At 38.6% G+C, this 17,788-nt stretch overlaps 1 protein-coding gene across 1 annotated transcript in view; it reads right to left on the bottom strand.

Moving 5' to 3' along the window:
* Positions 1–10,867: 10,867 nt before the first annotated feature.
* Positions 10,868–17,788, bottom strand: part of LOC149288072 (tyrosine-protein kinase FRK-like) — a 51,169-nt gene continuing 44,248 nt past the window's right edge. Inside the window, exons 6-8 of the mRNA XM_089492192.1 lie at positions 13,915–14,096; positions 12,546–12,705; positions 10,868–11,082 (exon numbers count right to left, since the gene is read on the bottom strand). Of these exons, the coding sequence (XP_089348318.1) occupies positions 10,868–11,082; positions 12,546–12,705; positions 13,915–14,096 (557 nt within the window). The remainder of the gene's footprint in view (positions 11,083–12,545; positions 12,706–13,914; positions 14,097–17,788) is intronic.

Raw genomic sequence — 17,788 nt, 5'->3', positions numbered from 1 at the left:
TCCCACTTACAAAGATGAGAGAGGCCTGTAATTTTCACCATAGGTATACTTCAACTATGAGAGACAGAATGAGACAACAAAGTCCATAAATCACATTGTCTGATTTTTAAAGAATTTATTTGCAAATTATGGTGGAAAATAAGTATTTGGTCAATAACAAAAGTTCATATCAATACTTTGTTATATACCCTTTGTTGGCAATGACAGAGGTCAAACGTTTTCTGTAAGTCTTCACAAGGTTTTCACACACTGTTGCTGGTATTTTGGACCATTCCTCCATGCAGATCTCCTCTAGAGCAGTGATTTTTTTGGGGCTGTCACTGGGCAACACAGAATTTCAACTCCCTCCAAAGGTTTTCAATAGGGTTGAGATCTGGAGACTGGCTAGGCCACTCCAGGACCTTGAAATGCTTCTTACGAAGCCACTCCTTTGTTGCCCGGGCAGTGTGTTTGGGATCATTGTCATGCTGAAAGACCCAGCCATGTTTCATCTTCAATGCCCTTGCTGATGGAAGGAGGTTTTCACTCAAAAGCTCACGATACATGGCCCCATTCATTCTTTCCTTTACACAGATCAGTCGTCCTGGTCCCTTTGCAGAAAAACAGCCCCAAATCATGATGTTTCCACCCCCATGCTTCACCGTAGGTATGGTGTTCTTTGGATGCAACTCAGCATTCTTTCTCCTCCAAACACGACGAGTTGAGTTTCTACCAAAGAGTTCTACCTTGGTTTCATCTGACCATATGACATTCGCCCAATCCTCTTCTGGATCGTGAAAATGCTCTCTAGAAAACTTCAGACGGGCCCGGATATGTACTGGCTTAAGGAGGGGGACACATCTGGCACTGCATGTCCCCCCGTGTGGTTCTCGGATTTTTGCTCACCGTTCTTGTGATAATTTTAACACCACGGGGTGAGATCTTGTGTGGAGCCCCAGATCGAGGGAGATTATCAGTGGTCCCGTATGTCTTCCATTTTCGAATAATTGCTCCCACAGTTGATTTCTTCACACCAAGCTGCTTGCCTATTGCAGATTTAGTCTTCCCAGCCTGGTGCAGGTCTACAATTTTGTTTCTGGTGTCCTTCTTTGATCTTGGCCATAGTGGGGTTTGGAGTGTGACTGTTGGAGGTTGTGGACAGGTGTCTTTTATGCTGATCACAAGTTCAAACAGGTGCCATTAATACAGGTAACGAGTGGAGGACAGAGGAGACTCTTAAAGAAGATATTACAGGTCTGTAAGAGCCAGATATCTTGCTTCTTTGCAGGTGACCGAATACTTATTTTACAGAGGAATTTACCAATGAATTCATTAGAAATCCTACAATGTGATTTCCTGTATTCCTTCCCCCATTCTGTCTCTCATAGTTGAAGTGTACCTATGGTGAAAATTACAGGCCTCTCTCATCTTTAAGTGGGAGAACTTGCACAATTGGTGGCTGACTAAATTCTTTTTTGCCCCACTGTAATTATGCTCTAAAGTACATCATAACTCCCATCACTCTATACTGTTCCATACAGTGGCAGAGCTGGGAGACAGAGGCCTTGCACCCCCACTGCAGGACTCCTGAAAGGTAAGTGAACTTCAAAGGGGGAGAGGGTAGATAGTTAGGAGGGGGTAGATAGGGAGAAGGGAGTGAGATGGGGGGATAGGGGGTAGATAGGGAGAAAGGGTAGATAGGACAGAAGGGAGTGAGTAGGGATAGATAGGACAGAAGGGAGTGAGAAGGGGTAGATATGGAAGAAGGGAGTGAGAAGGGGTAGATAGGGCAGAAGGGGGTAGATAGGGCAGAAGGCAGTGAGAAGGGGTAGATGGGGTAGATAGGGCAGAAGGGGGTAGATAGGGCAGAAGGGAGTGAGAAGGGGGTAGATAGGGCAGAAGGGAGTGAGAAGGGATAGATAGGGCAGAAGGGAGTGAGAAGGGGGAAAGGTAGATAGTGAGAAAGAGGGTAGTAAGTATATTGGAATAAATAAACAGTGAGAATGAGTGAGAGAATAAATGAATGTGTGGATGCATTGTGAAAATTAGGGAAACAATTAGTGAGTTTGTGAGAATGCATTAATAAACAATGAGAATGAGTGAGAGAATGAATGAATATGTGGAAAATGTGTGTGAATTAGTGAGAGAATAAATGATTGTGTGAATTAATTATGTGAATGAAAGTGTGAATTAGTGAGTGACTGTAAAAGTGTTTGTGTGTATGATAGATGTATAGTTGATTTGTGGAAAGGCAAAGATGGCACAAGCAGGATGTTTGAGCCTTGGGGACCAAGATGACACAGGCATGGTGGTTATGGGACAAAGATGGCACAGGCAGGGCTGTTTGGGGACAAAGTTGACTCATGGTAGGCTGTTTGGGGACAAAGATGGCAGGTCCTATGTGTGTAATCTGGGTGCTGGTCAGGTTCTATGTGGCCAGTGTGGACACCAGTGCTGGCTTTGGGTTGTGCAACCTATCATCTATGCCTGTAGTTTTATCTCTACCTTTATTGCTGAGTTTTTATATGATTTCCAGTTGATCTATACCTGCAATGCTATGTTTCCTTACATTATTATTGTATACTTGCAACTCCAGTGCTGAGTTCACATGTGAACAATAATAATAACAATATTAATATATATATGATTGCTGACAGCAATCACACTCATATCATGCCCAGGTATATTTATTAATATTGTTATTTAATTTTTTGTTCTATTTTGGTGTGTTACTTACTTTAAATAAAAGTGTTAGATTTTTTTATGGTGGGGGGTTCATATTTGGTTTCGGCCAGGTAAATGCTGCATTTTCGGTTTCAGTCCAGAATTCATTTCGGTGCATCCCTACTACTAAGCCAGACAATGAAGTGGTAGGACTACACCACATCAATGTTTGGCTTAGTATATAGTGATAGGAGTTATGCTGCACTATTGTCAATGTCTGGCTCAATGTATAGTGATAGGGATTACGCTGTACCACCGTCAATGTGTGCCTCAGTATATAGTGATAGGTGTTATGCTGTACCAGCATCATTGTCTGCCTCAGTATATAGTGATAGGTGTTATGCTGTACCACCGTCAATTTCTGCCTCAGTATATCGTGATAAGTGTTATGCTGTACCACCATCAATGTCTGCCTCAGTATATAATGATAACAGTAATGCTGTACCACCTTTAGTGTCTGCGCCAGTATATAACGATAGAAGCTATGCAGTTTTAAAGTGTGTGTGTGTGGCAAATACAAGTGTCGCCCCAGGTGCCAAATACTCTAGGTACGCCCCGATTTCTCCATCAAATTTGTTAGATGCTTTTTGGTATACCATGCCCGGTTTGCAGTGGCGTCGCTACAGGGGGTCAAGGGGGGGCAATTGCCCCCCCTAGGATATTCCTTTCCCCCCCTGTTGCCCCCCCCACTGAATTTGGAGCCACCCAGGACAGTCCCGCAATGGGACTTTAAACCCTTGACTGCTAACGACGGCATGGTGCTCTGCACCCTGTCAAGGCACTACAGTCTATTCAGACCCCGTGGGCATCAGTATAGTGAATAAACTTGCAGATTGTAAACCAAAGTAAAATATGATATTTTTCTTTAGGTCCTCTTGTGCAGCAAGGGTAGAACTGTTGGGGTTGATGAACTTCACACAATGTCCACCATTGGGGACAGTTAACAATTGCTTTATCCTGTGTAATTATCATAAAAGTAATTTGGGTAAATCCAGTAAAGGTCAAATGAATGGCAGTCAAGGCAAATTTGTAGAACAATATGTCCAACTCCCATTTGTATCATTGCCAACATACGTCAACTAAACTGCAGCAAAATAAAATCGTTAAAAAACATGACAAATTCAGGATTTTATTTACCTCTGAGTTGCTTGCGAGTTGTTAATGTGAGTTGGAACTGTGTTTGAGCTTTCAAATTTGATCTTGCCTTCTTAGAAAATGTTATTTTGCCGTCCATAGCGAGTCCTTCCCCTGTTTCCTTACCTATATATATATATATATATATATATATATATATATATATATATATATATGAGAGCAGTATTTTCCACTGATAAGAGTAGAGCTCACCCATGCTTCCTATAACTTCCCGCAGAGCAGGATCAGGGTTAATTAAAATAAACTTTTTGGGAGACTTGATGCCATACCACATTTCCCCCTCTCATGCAGAGTGGGATGGGATGGTTAACAATTAACAGAATCCATTGGGTGAGCATGGTAACCAACCATGCTTTGGATTAGCCCTCTAAATGTGGAGTTTATTAATATCTGGCTCTGACCCGACTTCTGGCAATGTTTGTGTTCCTGGATTCTCCCTTTTTATGTGAGTTGGACTGCTGCAAACTGCAGCCACATTTATATGCACTTGTTTTCTGGATATACCTCATTGTTACTTTTGTGCATTTAAATATGAAATATTATTTGTAATCTTTGTAAAAATGTTTGCTTAAAATGGAATTATAATACCCTTCACTTGTCCAGGTTATAAATAACACTGGGAGCATCATTAAGTTCTGTCTTTGATTCATATGTTAATTTGCATCTAATATTTTTGGTCACACTACTGGTTCATCTCAAAGCATTTTATCTGGATAATGAATTCTTAAGTTGTTCTGCTCTACTGAATACTTATTTAATTGGAAAATGAAATATGATGTAACATAGCTTATTGTCTTTTGCTGATCACCATTAAACTTACACATTATTAAAAGACATAATTCTAGTTTTCCATGAAGTTAACTAACAGGAAACACAATGAAGTAGGCAAGATGATGATGTATTATTTCAAATATACCTGAAACCCTTCAAGGTTAGAGAGAGAATGGTAAAAAATGACTTTTTATGTCCAGTTTACATTATAATATTGACAACCATGTTCATTAAAAGTAAATCATACCTGGAACAAAGATCTACTGTTATTTTTCATTTAACGAGCAGTAGAAATTATTAAGAGAGACCATTCTAGAATCATTTTATTGGTTTATTAAACCAGCACATCATTGACTATAAGAAGAGCAAAGAAATAAGGCAAATATATGATGGACTTAAAATCAGCTTTGAGTTTTCATGCAAAAAATAATGGTCTTGTTTTTATTTTATTTATTGTATAAAATTGATCATTTTTTCTTGGTCATTCTGAATAAATCTTCTTTAAAAATATACTTGTTTCAGCTGGACTAGATGCTTCTTAGGTGAAGTGCCCACAAAAATATGATAAAAGGTTGTGATCTGCCTAAAGCTGCCAAGATTTATCTAAAATTGGGGCACAAGAGTTAAAACATTCTTTACAACATCTACCACAGATGTCTTAAATTTAACGAGTGCTAAAGTTCCCAATATCCAAACTACAGTGCAGCTTACAGACAACCTTACCTTACCCAGAAGTTCAAAGAATGGTCACCAAATACTTTCATTGTTGCAAGATCCACATACTGATAAGACTTCAGAAATACAGACAAGTCTCACTCACCAAGAATGCTAGTAATTCTTTTCAATTAGTCTTAAATACCCCTCTCTTGGTAAGCATCTAGGACATCATATGCCATGCAAGCCTGGTAGGATGATGAAAGGTCCCACTCTATGGGACAATCCATGCCAAACACCAAGCATGTCTACCAGTATGACATGGGACTCAATCAATGGGACTGTACCCAACGGTTCATCCAGAAGCTTCCAGTATTGAAAGAGGAATTCTGTATGTACCAAGAGAAAGGGAAAAGAAGAACAAGAAACCAGTGAAGCTAAAAAATACCGTAGCTGCTATCAAATCCAGAGAGCATTTCCCTGATGCTCCCGTGACCCGGAGGATTCGAGTGTTGACCCGGAGAATCGGAGAAGTTCTCTGAGCCAAACCTGCTATGTACCAGTGATAGACATAGCTATCAAAGAATTTCAAAACCCTTAAAGTACCTCTAAAGAAGCCAGCATTGGGTGAACATGTCAGGTTCTCCACCATTTTTTGGTTCAGAGACAAAGTAAGAAAAAAATCCTAATTTGTTATGCTTGTTTTTTTATTATGTTATATTTTTTACAAAAATATTGAATAGTAAAATTATTGTTTTATACTCACTCCAACCACTCCAGTATTGAAAGTTTCACGTGGTTGGGAAGTGATGTAAATGGGAATTTACAGTACTTCACGTGACTCTGCTGGGTTCCTGGGCAAAACAAGAGAAGAGACACTGTGTGGGAGCAACGCGAAGGCAGCCTTGCGGGAATGGGCGGGATTACTGTGACCCGCAGGTACATTGTCTGACTGCCCACTCCCGCCCGCAACATGTGTAAAACCGCCCCCAAGTTTTTTGACAGGTCCCGCAGGACCCTCGGGACGAGCATCCCAATGCAGTCCTCTACTATGTACCTCAAACTTCTTGAAACTGATTGAATGCCGTTCCATATACACACAGCCCTCTCAGTAAAGTAAATCTTCCTTACATCAAGGAAGACTTTATTACATTAAATATAAATACAAATCTCAGGGGCCCTGCCGACTTCAATCTTCTTTTGCTGGCAGGCCATTCTACATGTTCACCACACTCTCAGTAAAGTAAATATTTCTGACATTAAGGAAGACTATTACATTAAACTAAAGTACAAATTTTCTTTACATTAAGAAGGACTTCATAACATTAAATAAAAGTACAAAGCTTCTTATGCTCGGAGGCTGTTCCACATACACACCACCCTCTCATTAAAGTAAGTTTTCCTTCCTGAAAGTAAAAAGTTATTACATTACAAATGCCAATTAAGCATTTCAGTGCCTGTAAGGAAAATTGTGGATTCATTTACTAATTTACTGTTTGTGCACTGCACAGCCCTCCTGTCATTTGTTTCTACGCAGCAGGACACTGTCTCCCATACTAAACACCCCTCCTCCCCCTCTCTTGCTTCCCCTCCCTGTCAGCATGATCTCTGGATCTAGAGAGTTAGAGATCAGAGGAGACCAGAAACAGCTGCAGAAGCTACGTGACCGAGGGGGCATATTCAAGACAGGAGGAGAGAACAGGGGGCACATACAGGACTGAAGGAATATAGAGGGGGGGGGCAACAGATTTTTTTTACGAATCAAAATGTCCCTCAAATTTCATCTAAACCGCAAAAGCAGGAAACGGAATACGTTGTCCGAAAAATGAATGAGCCAAAACTACAAGAAAAACGTGTCTGAAACTGGACTTATGTTTAAGATTCCAAACCATATTTGAGTTTTTACCCTCTTTGATACTAATATCGATAATGAAGAAGGCTTTTATCAGTTAGAAGGAAAGGTACATATAATACAAGAAAAGCTTCTAGAAAACCATTTAAAGTATTTTCCATAGAAACCTTTTCCGTGTTATATAATAGTATATGAAAAACAGGACTGCACCTTCTTTTGCAGAATTTACACTCTGTCCAGAGGGGCACTGCCTTTTTAACATTTTTTAAATATAAATATAATTAAATATCGTTTCTATATAAATATCAATGACATTAAAACCTCTTCACAGCTCTTGGAAGGAACTTGCTAGCTCATTCAAGAGCCTCCTGGGTAGCCCATGGTCTCTGGATGAGTAGGTGTTTGGCTCCACCCATTTCCTACCTTAATTGCCCCTGACCCTCTGTCTAATTTTTAATCTACTAGTGACAACCCCATCCCTGCGCACAGCTACCATAAAAGGAAAAGAGAGTTATATAAAACCAGCCCAAGAATTTCTCAAGGTATTCAGGTGAGTTGAATATTATAACCCACCAACATTAGGCCCATATAACGAATAGTTACTGTTGGGAAATTTACTGAGTCATCCTACTCAGTTATACATCATGCAGTGTTAGCTCAGGTCTTCCTATAGGAGGAGTTTACTAACTTGGCTCCTCATAATTCTTAATTGATGTTGAAGGGAAATATTCATGTCTCCTCACAGTTTAGTAAATGTATCTAATCTATTAGGACTGACAGTAAGAGGAATATTTAATAGCTGTTAAAAAAAGCATCCATTTACAAATGTTTGAGCTATGTCCGCTTAATTGGAGATGTTTTATCCAAATCAGCTTGTCTATCCAATAAATTGGACTGCCAACTTAGTTATATTTCATACAGATTGAATTAAACTGCCAACACACTTTATTTTTAACACAAAGTTAAAATAAAAGTACAAAATCCAAATCTACCTGATTCCTAATGAGGAGGTTACTTGATCTAGAACTTCTGAAACGTAATAAAGAGACCAGCATACTCTACTGTCACGTTAACTGTATTATATTTTTAAAATTTTGAAAATGAAGCGCTTACTTTGGGCAAACATTGCAAATGCAGGACTCTTTCTTTATCTTTCCATGATTCCGTGACGGTTTGTACTGCCTAATGTGGCCAATATCTGTGCAGGTAACTGATCCCATTGAAATAAATGAGAGCATCAAATGCACATGTGCACTGGAGTCCAGTTTGGCACCTCGTAGCTGAATGTTTGTGCATGCAACAGGGAGACTCAAAATTTAGAGGGAATTTATGTTAACATGAGTGTGTGTTAAGAGTATCAGGGGAGTATCAGGGAGGCTGAATACATTTCCCTCCGGTGGCAGAAATTTCTGGCAATGCTGTGTCATGGAGACATCAGGGCATAAGAAGATTCAGATAAAATACTTTTCCTCCAAATCAGAGCCCTCTTTAAGGTTAGGCAAGAGGGACAGTTGCCCAAGGCCCAGACACTTTACAAGGACCACATTTATAGAAGACCATTTGCAAAGATCTAGATTGATATCTTGTTCTTTCTATAAAGAATTTACAGGAGATGCTCAATTTACCCAAGTAGCACAGAGACTGTAATCTTGCCATTTTGCCATTTGTAGAAAGACCACCTAATTTAGGGTCCAGAATTTGAAATAGAATGTTTAAAAGACTGAAGACTATTCTAATTATGACCTTGCATATTCACTAACTGTAACTCAGTAGGTGCAGTGAGTGAAGGGGTGGGGGGGTAGAAAATGAGCAGTGGCGTCGGCAGGGAGGGGGGTGGCATTTCAAACTTCGCCCCAGGCGGCACTATGTCTTGGGCCGGCCCTGCTCTCAGGGATACCTAATGCTAATTACTGAAACAAAATAGAAAAGCAAATATGCTTATATGTTACATCATAAATTATTACCAGTCACTTAAAAAACAGTTGTGGCGTGCTATATTCTGAGATCATATCACATGCATTACAATAAAAAAACATCACAAAAGCAATATTTTTTCCGATGTTTGCATTCGGAGGCTCCACCTGTTTTGGCTTAGGATTGTGTCCTGGACATTGACAGATAAGCAATAAACACTGGTTGCACATTCAAGACTGACAATACAATGGTAAGAAATATGATTATAAAATAATTGCTAATATTCAGGGAGGAAACTCATAAGGTAGAACTAATCTTCTAATATGTCACAAAAACATTCTTAAAACTCAACTGTCAAAGTCTGCTCAACATAGGTGGTAACTATTGTAAAGGTTAGATGTTGCTTATGACTTTAGATGGGGTTTGTTAGGGGGGTGTACTTTGCCTGCCAAGTGTAGCTTTTCTAAGGTAATTTTACCCTCTCCTGGGTTAGGGACATGTGTTTTTTCTACCTTTGTCCATCTTACATTGCCTAATTCGGCAATTGTTTATTCTTTGTAATTTTTTTTCTATACTTCACATCTTTCTACACCTTCCTGGTTTTAGCAGACAATTTCGCCACTTTAACATTCATATGTTGTATTTTAACTTGATCATTTTCCATAAACTGTAACGTGTCTTCTTTTTTTAAACACTGCCTACAAATAATTGGTAGATTTAGTTGACAAGGGGGCAGGTATGTATTTGTTAATATATTATTATTCCTTTATGTGCTAAGGCTACTATATTAGTGGGACAGGATCTAACATACAGGACCATGCTCAATAGTTGCCAAATTTAGAGTTATTGGAATACACTTAAACCCTTTGGGAGTCATACCATTTGTATTGTACTATCTTCCATGTGTATGTCTGTTGCATTAAGTTAATAGCACACAGCTAGTCCATAATTTTAATAGTACCAGAAAATGTGATTTTAACAGTTTTGCACTTGACAGAAATCATAATCCTTCTAGAATAATGGAATGCAAAACAATAAAGTGCAATAGCAGCAGGGCTGGATGTCCATGCATGGAAAGGTAAAAAGAGTGGGGATGTGTGCCACCTATGCTCCTTTCTATGTGCTTTTAACCTTCCTTCTGTTGCACCTATCTAATTTTATTTAGAAGGGGGTTTGTTTGTAGGATTCCTCAGCCATGGTCATGCAACTTCTATAGTTCTTTTAAAGATTCTCCAGGGTTCCTTATACCATCTCCACTTTTAACAACACAAAACATTCAACAAGATATGATTATGTATATAGTAGATCCACTCAGCATCACATAAAACTAAAAATGGAACCATAATGACCAAATTAGTCCTTGTGTACATAAGAAACACAACCTTGATTTTGAAAATGTTGTAAGAATTTAAAATTACTTCTACATTATAAATAGTTTTATGCTTTAACCTACCCTATTTACTGATGGGTATTTGACATATTACTATTCATGTAAATACTAGCTATGTATTGTAAACTTCCTATTAGAGCATCTTGTTTTCTTGAATAATGTTTTCACCTTCTGTCTTGATTCAATCAATTTAAATCGTTGAACTAACAGTGCTGTGTTTCTTAGTGCTTATGTTTTTCTTATGATTCATTTGTTCAATAGAACTAAATCTTGAAATTACATTTGAGTATTCTTCACTATTAAAGCAAATGAATGACCACCAGTTGCTGCTCTTGACACTGAATTACTTATCCATTAGTAAGATCATTAGTAAAATACTAATCATTTGAGGCCACATATATATTATTTCTCTGTTTTGTGTCCAAAGTTCATTGTATAAACTCTTTTGGATCATAATAAGATGATACTTCCACTTCAAAAAAATCTTCCAGTCTCCATTGTAATGTATCAAATGTTGGCCTATTTTCTGGTTGTTCTTTCCAACAGTCCAACATAATTTTGTAGAACGAAGCATGGCAGTTTGGAGGCTGTGGGAGCCTATATCCCCTCATCACCTTCTCATGTGCTTCCCTTCCTGACATACCTACAAAACAGGTTGTGATTATTACTAAAGATACATAAAACATACTGAAATGGATGGTGAAGATAGCGCTGCCCCTTATAAGAGGGTTGAGGGAGAATAAGGCACAGAGTGAGGGTTAAAAATAATACATGGCTTGGATGTTATACATTGTATTATTAATAAATTGATAATTTATTTTAAAAAATATATGGCAATTTAAAATTTACATGAGAAAATAATTTGCTCAATATGATTATTTTAACAACAGTGAGACCTTGTATTCCGTGTTAACGCCTTGATGACCGTGGATGTAGGGAAAATGTCACAAAAAATGGTCCTTGAGGAGCAAGCATGTAGCCCCTGTTTAGTTTGTGTGGCTGTCAAGAGCAGATCATTAACTATATACAATATCTAAAAAATATGGTTTCAGTTAAATTAAGCTGTAAAACCTATTTCACCTATAAGAGATTGTTTTTCAAACTTACATTTCCTAGATTTGGTATCATGGACTTTGTGCATTGGCAGGGCTAAATCTTTGCCAGTGAGCGGAGATCAGGTTTTCCTACAGGGAAACCCCCTGATTGCTGTGCGGAAAAACCCTACTGGTGATCATCAGTGACATCACAAGGGTTGCCCTATGCTAATAGGGATCCATGGGGGTCATAAAAGTAAAATGGAGCAAAAAAATACATATGTGGCCCAACCCATGAATAAATGTACAATTTTAAAAAAAAGTATATAAAAAGGTTTTTTTTACAAAAATCCCTAGTCATAGCTATCCCTACAATAAATTTTCTCTTTCTCAACCCCTACAAAACTCCCTGTTTACCCCAGTTACCCTACCTAACTTGGGGATACTGCTTAAAAGAAATATTGTGGGGGGGTTTTAGCAGTCGCTTATTTCCTGGGAAAGAAATTAAATTTGAAATAGTTTGGTGATAAAATGTCTGCCTCAGAAAGTGTGAAAAAGGTCTTAATGAAAAGCTATGGGTAATATATAGTTTTATGAGATGGTTTTAAACCCCACTATGCTAAATTTAAAAAAAAATTATGCACCCCTTGTAGTAATACATTTATGTATATATAACATTTGCCCTACAGTATAATTACCAAAGTAGATGAAAATCTGCTTTCCAAATCAGGGCAAGTTAATGGATACATTTTTGGTATTATTTTCCAATTGGGTCTAGCTGTGTACAGTGTGTATGTGTGTAAGACTGTTTTGTGTGACAATATTTTTGTCATAACAAGGCTATTTTTTATATTATTTTGTGGATGGAAACTTGAATGGACAAAAGACAAGATGTAATCTTGAAAATGAGTTAAATGGTGCAAAGTTAAAACTTACATTTGCAACTCACAAGCAGCTTGCTTGCTTTTTTCAAAACTAGCATCAACTCAAGCCTCACCCATTTTAGTTAAGTTGTCTGTTTTATACAAGTGCAAATGTAACAGTTGGCATACAGTTCAATAGATGACCTTACCTTGATAAGGCATCTTTCCATATGTAGCTATTTCATAGAGAAGGATTCCAAATGACCAGACATCAGACTTCACACTGAACTTGTTGTCACAGATTGCTTCAGGTGCTGTCCATTTTAATGGCAGCTTTGTATCATTTCTGGCCAAATAGACAGCATCATCCTTGTTGAAAAGATACATTGTTTAAGCATTACATATAGTACATAAGACTAATTTTAAAAACAGTGCAATGTTATGCACAAATCTATTTAAAAGAAAAATTCCAAGAGTAAGAAGTCATATATTATCCAAAGCATGTCACAATGTTTTATGTTTCACTTTTGTGGCTGTCAAGAGCAGGCCGTTACCAATATTGAATATTTAAAAATTAAGGTTTCAGTTAAATTAAGCCGTATATTCCACTTATAAAACATTGTTTTTCCTACTTGGGACCGAGTAGTAAAGGGCATAGGTGGCCATTTCATGCAAAAAGTATTCACTTCCCATGATCTCTTACGTGCCAGGCAATGTCTAATGTGTTTGAGGAGGTCAGGGCTCTGTGTTGAAGGGGACATGCCAAGACATTTAGGACAATGCTATGCTTCCAACTTTGTAGAAAAAGCTGTTATGGCTGCAAAGGGGGGTAACTACATATTAATGTCTATGTATTTAGAATATGATGTCATAAAAGTCCCTGTTGGTGTAATGGTCAGGTGTCCCAATACTTTTGTCCTTTTGTACTTTTGTACATAAGTGCAGTGCTAATAGGCAAAGGATGTCGTGTCAAAGTAGATTTGTGTAGATTTAATGTGTCCAAAAATGTTAACTTACAAAATTATGTAATTCAAAATCCTCATTTAGGATTTTTAGTTCATAAATCCGGAACATTTTGCTCTTGCAATAAAGGATAACAATTTAGGAACCTTGTTACGGTATTTGAGGAAATGAAAAGAGAGACTATGGCTTTTTTAGTCCTCTTCTAATGTTTCCTACATGCTCTCCTGTTCTTGTTCCATGTGCAAAGACCAAGCACATTATTGTCTATGTATTTAGAATGTAATGTCATAAAAGTACCTGTTGGTGTCCGCATATTTTTGTCTATATTGTGTATACATATTGTGAGTGTGTATAATACATGGAATATGGATTTAATCGATACATTTATTTTATAAAAATGGGTTGATATGTTTCTGTGGTCTACAACGCCTATGGTGTAGGGGATTCTAAGAAAATTATTTTGTTTTTGTCATCTTTAGCGCATGTAGGTTTACTTTTTTAAACTTACTTGTAAGCAAGATCCATGAGGACATCGGTGCCCATTAGATAATAACATTCATGTGAAAATGTACTCAGGCTTTTGTGTTAAAGGTAAAAATAAATATGTATCTATACCTCAAAAACTCTGGCTAGTCCAAAATCAGCAACTTTGTATACACTGTTTTCACCGACAAGAACATTTCTGGCTGCAAGGTCTCTGTGGATAAAGTTCTGTCTTTCTAAATATTCCATTCCTGATGACACTTGGGCAGCTATGTCTACCTGCTGAGGCAGTCCAATTGTTTCACCTTTGTCATCTGCAATACAAATATCAAGACATTCAAATAAAACATTTAAATGAAACCTACATGAATAATTTTAACTATACACTGTGCTTTGCCATTTTACGCAAAAGATTGTAGATTAAGTGTTTCCATAGTAAAAAAAATATATAAATAGATGCCTTTTACTAGCAAGGGAAAAGATACACATAGATCACAATGGAGTGATTTCTGATATGTTCCAGACTTCAATATAACCCTACAAATACCTCAGACTATAGAGAGATAATATTCAAATACATATGACAGTTGACAAACGTTAACAAAACCCTATATAAATCCCTATTTAACGAAATGTGTAATATATAACTTTAGCAACAGCACATTATAAATATCATGTAAAATAAATGTAATACTAATCTATTACTAATCTTAACCAAAAGGACAACATGAGTAAAATTAAGGAGGGTGGGTGTTACCAACGGCTCTGGTTATGAATTCAAAATGGTTACATTTCTTCTGACATAATTTCCTCCTACACTGCATTGATTGTTATCACTCTGAATGCCCTGGCTCCAGGGCAGGGGGCATGTAAAGCCAAGTGCCCACCAGACTCCCTGCCTCCCCCCTCACTGTAACCATTATACACTAACGCTCACAAACACACACACACACACTCAATCTGTGACACACAAACTCACACAATTATAATGTATGGAGCCAGACCACTATGAGTGCTACCACCCCATTGAGCCTGCGTTTGCAACCAGGCTGGCCCTAATTGCGCAGAATTAGGACCTGTCTGGTACACTCTGCCCTTTTTGATGGGATCTCTAGTTATGCTACTCTTGCATTTTTAGCTTCATGCCTTTTTTTGTGGTTCACACACTGGTAGGCAAACTGTACAAGGCTATCAGAGTTAATAACATGAGCCTATATGACATTTGCTGAAATGTCTGACACGGTCATGTACTGCCCACCCTGCTCATTACTATGTCATCCGTGCATATGTTTTACTAATGCAAACATATTATATATATATATATATATATATGCATATATATATATATATATATATATATATATATATATATATATATATATATATATATATGCAGTTATTCACCAAAATCTAAGCAATATTTTCCAACATTTTAAGGAAAATAAAAACAAACAAGAAAACTGTGGAAAAGAGGTACACTATATAGTTAAGCTTCATTCCATATGCAGTATGCAATTTTCTGAATTTTTGCACTAAGTTCTTAAGATATCATTATCTATTAGTTATTGATTTATGTAGTGCTATACTATACAGCAGCACTATACATAACAAGTAGCGCATAACATAACAAATTGCAAGGAGGAACCTGTTCAAATGATCCCATGCCTTATAAGTCATAGAATGATTATTCCAGTTGGAATGATTTGAATGTATTTGTCTAAAACAGATATGACATAAACAAGAATGGGCACTTGTTTAAAGTACCTTTTTTATAGGTGGGAATGTAGTGTGTTGCTGTGTTATGGGAAAATATTAATTGCAGAGGTTGAGCATAGAACTCAAAAGTATTTCTTTTTTTTTTAATTATGTTTCTGCTATGTTCCATTTTCACCATACACTGATTATTTGTAACATGTCTTTTCCTTCAAAGGTGTTCACGTACCCCTGAGCGCCTGTGGAAGAAGACTTGTTCACCTGAAGACTTCATTCTCTACAAATTCATGCTCCGTTTCTATACATCGGCCCTGCATCTCTCTGAACAAACATATTTCATTTGATTAATCACCTCTCTTTCCTATAACCCTAAACTTCTATTCCCCACTTTCAACTCCCTTTTCAGGCCCACAGCACCTCCCTTGCCCTCCAACTTCTCTGCCCAAGAGCTTGCCACCTACTTCAAAACAAAATTATATATGGTATATATGGTATCATATGGTACCTCAACCCCCCCCCTCACCTTAATGCATCCTCACCTGCTTCAGCCCAGTTACACCCTTTGAGGTTTCCAAGGTCCTGTTGTCCTCCCACCTCACCACTAACCCACATCTTTAATCTCTCCTTTTCCTATGGTGTACTCCCACCCTCATTCAAACATGCCATCATCTCCCCCATCAGTGGCGGAACTACCGGGGTCGCAGGGATCGCGACTGCGACCGGGCCCCGGCGGCAGGGGGGCCCAAGCCAAGGGGCCGCCCGAAATCTTTTTTTTTTTAAATAAGGCAGGGGCGTCCAATATGCGGCCCGCGTAAGATCGGCAGCCAGGGCAACCGATCTTACGCGAGCTGCACCTCAAGCCCTGCTACTTACTTGTGGGAGGGTCTTCTGGACTGCACAGAGGAAGTGGAGTTCACGTGACATCCTACTTCCTCTGTGCTTTAGCAGAGAAGGCAGAGGGAGGCCGCGCCCCCTGCTGAAGTCTGTGAGCGGCATCGAGGAGCTGCAGTGCAGGTAAGGGGGTGGGGAGGGTGTTTTAATGAGTGTGTGTGATTGAGGGAGTGAATCTGTGAATGAATGATTGTGTGTGTGTGTGTGTGTGTTAGCATGGATGTGTAAGTGCTGGAACCTAGGCATGATGGGACTGTGATTGCTGTTAGCAATCACACTCCTATCATGCCAAGTCAGCCAGTACATGCTGAAACCTGGCCAGCTGCCCCCTTGTGTAGTGATGCTGCCAGCAGTATGGGGTCTGCACTTACAGCCACCCTGTACCAGCATGTACTGGCTGACTTGGCATGATAGGAGTGTGATTGCTAACAGCAATCACAGTCCCATAATGCCTAGGTTCCAGCATTTACTGGATGGATGTGTAAGTGCTGGAACCTAGGCATGATGGGACTGTGACTACTGTTAGCAATCACACTCCTATCATGCCAAGTCAGCCAGTACATGCTGAAACCTAGCTAGATGCCCCCCTTGTGTAGTGAGGCTGCCAGCAGTATGGGGTCTGCACATCACTTACAGCCACCCTGTACCAGCATGTACTGGCTGATTTGGCATGATAGGAGTGTGATTGCTAACAGCAATCACAGCGAGCACAGTCCCATCATGCCTAGGTACCAGCATTTACTGCCAAGTCATATTGCTAATTTTGTCCAATTGTGTGTTACCTACTTTTATTAAACATGTGAGTTTTTATAATTATTTTTAAAGGTGGGGGTCATTTTCGGTTTTGGCTAAGTGAACCCTGAATGTTTTGGTCCAGAATTTTCATTTTAGTTCATCCCTAGAATAAATCTAGGGAATCCTGAATTTGTAGTCGCAAAACTTTCAAGGCCCAGAAATCAGTGAGAGGAAGAGTAAAGGTTTTGTGTCATTTTACTTTATTTTAATCTGCATATTTTATTAAAGGCCATATTTTTTGTCACAGTGAAAAATGAGTGCGGCCCACTGCAGAAAAAACTTGGACACCCCTGGATTATGCCCTTTGTACATGCGCCCCTTTTTCTCTGATTTTTTTACAGATATGATTCAATATGTAAATTGAATTTGTTGAATTTGTTGAAAAAAAATTGTTGGGTAAAAAACATGTTTTTTTGGGGGGGTGAGGGGGTGGGGGGCCCTTAACAGATTCTCGCACCCGGGCCCTGAGGCGTCTAGTTACGCCCCTGTCCCCCATCCTAAAGAAACCTTCCCTTGATCCCACATCCCTATCAAAGTACCATCCAGTTTCACTTCTCCTGCTAACTTCCAAATGGCTACACTCAACTAACAAACTTTCTCTCTTCAA

This window comes from Sceloporus occidentalis, unplaced genomic scaffold (assembly GCF_023333645.1).
Source record: "Sceloporus occidentalis isolate IW3139 unplaced genomic scaffold, rSceOcc1.0.p SCAF_54, whole genome shotgun sequence".
NCBI classification, from domain to species: Eukaryota; Metazoa; Chordata; class Lepidosauria; order Squamata; family Phrynosomatidae; genus Sceloporus; species Sceloporus occidentalis.
Note: the sequence above shows the minus strand (reverse complement) of the source record. Positions and strands in the feature narration are given on the sequence as shown.